This window comes from Mastomys coucha, unplaced genomic scaffold (assembly GCF_008632895.1).
Source record: "Mastomys coucha isolate ucsf_1 unplaced genomic scaffold, UCSF_Mcou_1 pScaffold5, whole genome shotgun sequence".
Taxonomy (NCBI): domain Eukaryota; kingdom Metazoa; phylum Chordata; class Mammalia; order Rodentia; family Muridae; genus Mastomys; species Mastomys coucha.
Genome location: NW_022196911.1, coordinates 69,210,849 through 69,213,670, shown reverse-complemented (window position 1 = coordinate 69,213,670; position 2,822 = coordinate 69,210,849). Strand labels below are relative to the sequence as shown.

At 40.8% G+C, this 2,822-nt stretch overlaps 1 protein-coding gene across 1 annotated transcript in view; it reads right to left on the bottom strand.

Annotated features, from left to right (window-relative positions):
* Positions 1–282: 282 nt before the first annotated feature.
* The window catches only part of LOC116077821 (serpin B9-like), a 10,542-nt gene continuing 8,002 nt past the window's right edge, over positions 283–2,822 (bottom strand). Inside the window, exons 6-7 of the mRNA XM_031352629.1 lie at positions 2,106–2,261; positions 283–690 (exon numbers count right to left, since the gene is read on the bottom strand). Of these exons, the coding sequence (XP_031208489.1) occupies positions 283–690; positions 2,106–2,261 (564 nt within the window). The remainder of the gene's footprint in view (positions 691–2,105; positions 2,262–2,822) is intronic.

Here is a 2,822-nt window from a genome sequence, read left to right as displayed (position 1 = left end):
TGGTGCATTTATTCAGGGTTGCCTTAGAGAACCTGGTAAGCTATCTTGTGGGATATCTTTGGCTTCTTAACACAACAGGAAACCAAGAAACTCTAACCAGGCAAAGGACAGAGATGAATATCAGGGTAGGAGAGATGAATGTGGATGTCAGTAGATCAGGCTCAAAAGAAGAAAGTGCCCTTATTGTGGAACATTATTCCTGCCTACTTGCCCATCCTCACAGAGCTATAGGAGTGTTAAAATGCTGAAGAGAGAACTCTCTTCCACATAGTAAATGTGTCTTTATGGAGATGAGAACCTGCCACAGAACAGGATGCTGTTGGTTTTTTTGTGCCTGATGAAGAAAAGGAAAGGGTGGTCAGCACAGAAAGTTTGGCTATGATGCATTTTAGCTGAACACACAGTATCATCAGCTGAGGCTGCTGTTGCTTCTCTGCCTTCTTCACTAATTTCCACAACACTCTTTTGAATGAACTTGGACACACACAGGCCTCCCTCTGGAGACATTTCTGATAAGTCAGCTTTGCCTGCTTGGAAGATCTCCCCGACTCCCAAGTGCTGAAAGATGGATTCCATGTCATAATATTCTTCCAGTTTAAATTTTGGAAGGAAAACCAAAACTTTAGTGGTGTTCAAATAGTCTCGTTTGGTCCAAGCTGATAACTTCTCAAAAGTGAGATTGGTTTCTACCTGTCAAAACAAAAATAGAAATTTTCAGATTCACAGTTGTGGTCTTATCCAGAGCCACACAGGTACTTTCTGCTCACAGTATCCTCAGTCATCATACAATGGGCACTGCCTATTCACATGGCACAGCTTAGCAAGGGTCCCAGTGTCCTTCTAACTTATATTTGGCTTCCATGAATGGACATGGAGGCCAAAAATCCCAGGGTAGGGAGGCCAGGCTGTCCTCTCTGAAATCACTTCTGATACATCTTTTATTAGAAAGGTATCCATGTCCAGGTGATTATGGTTTAGGTTCTATTCATTTTTTTTTCTTAAACTAGACTTAGTTTCAAAGAAAGTAAATAATTGCTGCTAAAATAACAGTTAAGAATTGGAATAGAAAGGACTTAGTTGGAGCCACACCAGAAGGGAGGTCTAACCATGGTTGCTTTCTTTGTGTTTTGTGGGCTGTTGTGGATTGAATATGAAATTATACTAAAGGTCTCTTATTCTGAATCCTTGGTTGGAAGGCAGCTAAAATTTTAGGCATGATATGGGTCTAGCTGAATGAAGGAAGTATACCAGAGCTGTACCATGCAAACTTATGCTTGGTCCTTTGTTCCTTCTTATTTCCCTGTTTCTTGTTAAATAAAATGCTTAGTCTCAGTCACATGCATCTGCCACTATAATACTCAATGATGGGGTCAAGTGACTTGAACTTAACACTTTGAATCTATAAGCCAATATAAATTGCTTTCCCCCCTAGATTATTCATATCAGACTTTTGTCAGTGATGAAAAACTAATAATATCCCAGAGAAGCGACACCACAGTTAGGGAGCAGTATGCTGAGAGCTGTGGAGATCTTCTGCTTAGAAAGATCCTTTAGGTCATGTACACTAACTGCCCACCATTCAGAGCATGGCTCACACACTGTGGGTAATCCTACTGCAAGGAAGGTCAAGACTATTAAAATATCTTGTCTGACTCTGTCCTCCATAGCTGCATGCCAGCTCTTCAGATTTGTTGGGTAAACATTCAATATTTTCCATTGGTTTTATATTCTCAGATATTAAATAAAATGCTGACAAAGACCATGATGTGTGTTATATTTATGGAGGGGGACTATGGGCCAAGCACTGTGCTGCTTGTTGCATGAATTACCCACAATATATTGCATCATGCATCTATCTCCAGTTCTTGTGATGATGTTATATCCTGTGGCCAGGTCACACAGCACATACTAGGACCCTCAGACAAAGCTTTGATTCTAGTGACAGCAAAGAGCTTGAAGCTGGGTGTATGAGTACCACACTCTAAAAATGACAGATACAAAGGTAAGAACACTGAGTTCTGTTCAAATGAGAAAAGACACCAGGGCCACAAGATTGTTCTTCTAGACATTTAGAACTGTGACTATTACAGTTTGTCCTGCCTCACCCTGCTGAGCTCCACACCGTCATCTGGAAGCAGGACCACCAAGTTCAACTCCTTGACCTTATAGGGTAGCACCAGCACTTGTGCCTGTATCTCATTCACATAGGCGAGCTTAAACATGTCTTCCTGACACATCATCTGCACTGGCCTTCTCTCGTCCTGAACAGAAAAATTTCCAACATAAAAGATATCATTGAGAGAGTTCAAGGTTTCCAGATAAACTGCTATTAATTCTGGGATTGTTTTCAGCACTCAAAATGAAAATAATATTCTCATTTCAGTAAACACTTAGACAATGTTTGTCAGCATCTTCCTCCTTTCATTACAAAATTGACTGTAAGCAGATATGGGCCTTTCTCTTTTATGGTTTCTAAAACACCATGACCAAAAGCAACTCTGGGAGGAAAGGGTTATTTTATCTCACAATTCTCAGGTCACATTCTATTACTGGGGGAAATTAGGACAGGAGCTCAGGCAGAAGACATCAAGAAATGCTACTTATTGGCATGTCCTTCATGGCTCTCTAGGCCTCTTTCTTACACAACTAATGACCACCTGCCCAGGGTTGGTACCACTCATAGTTGGCTTAGGTCTCACCAATCATTAAACAAGAAGAGGACCTACAGACTTCCCTCCCTATCTGCCTTAACAAGGTAACTTCTCTATGTAGAATCTTTCTTCTCAAATAGTTGTAGTTTGTGTCAGGTTGGCAAAAAAAAA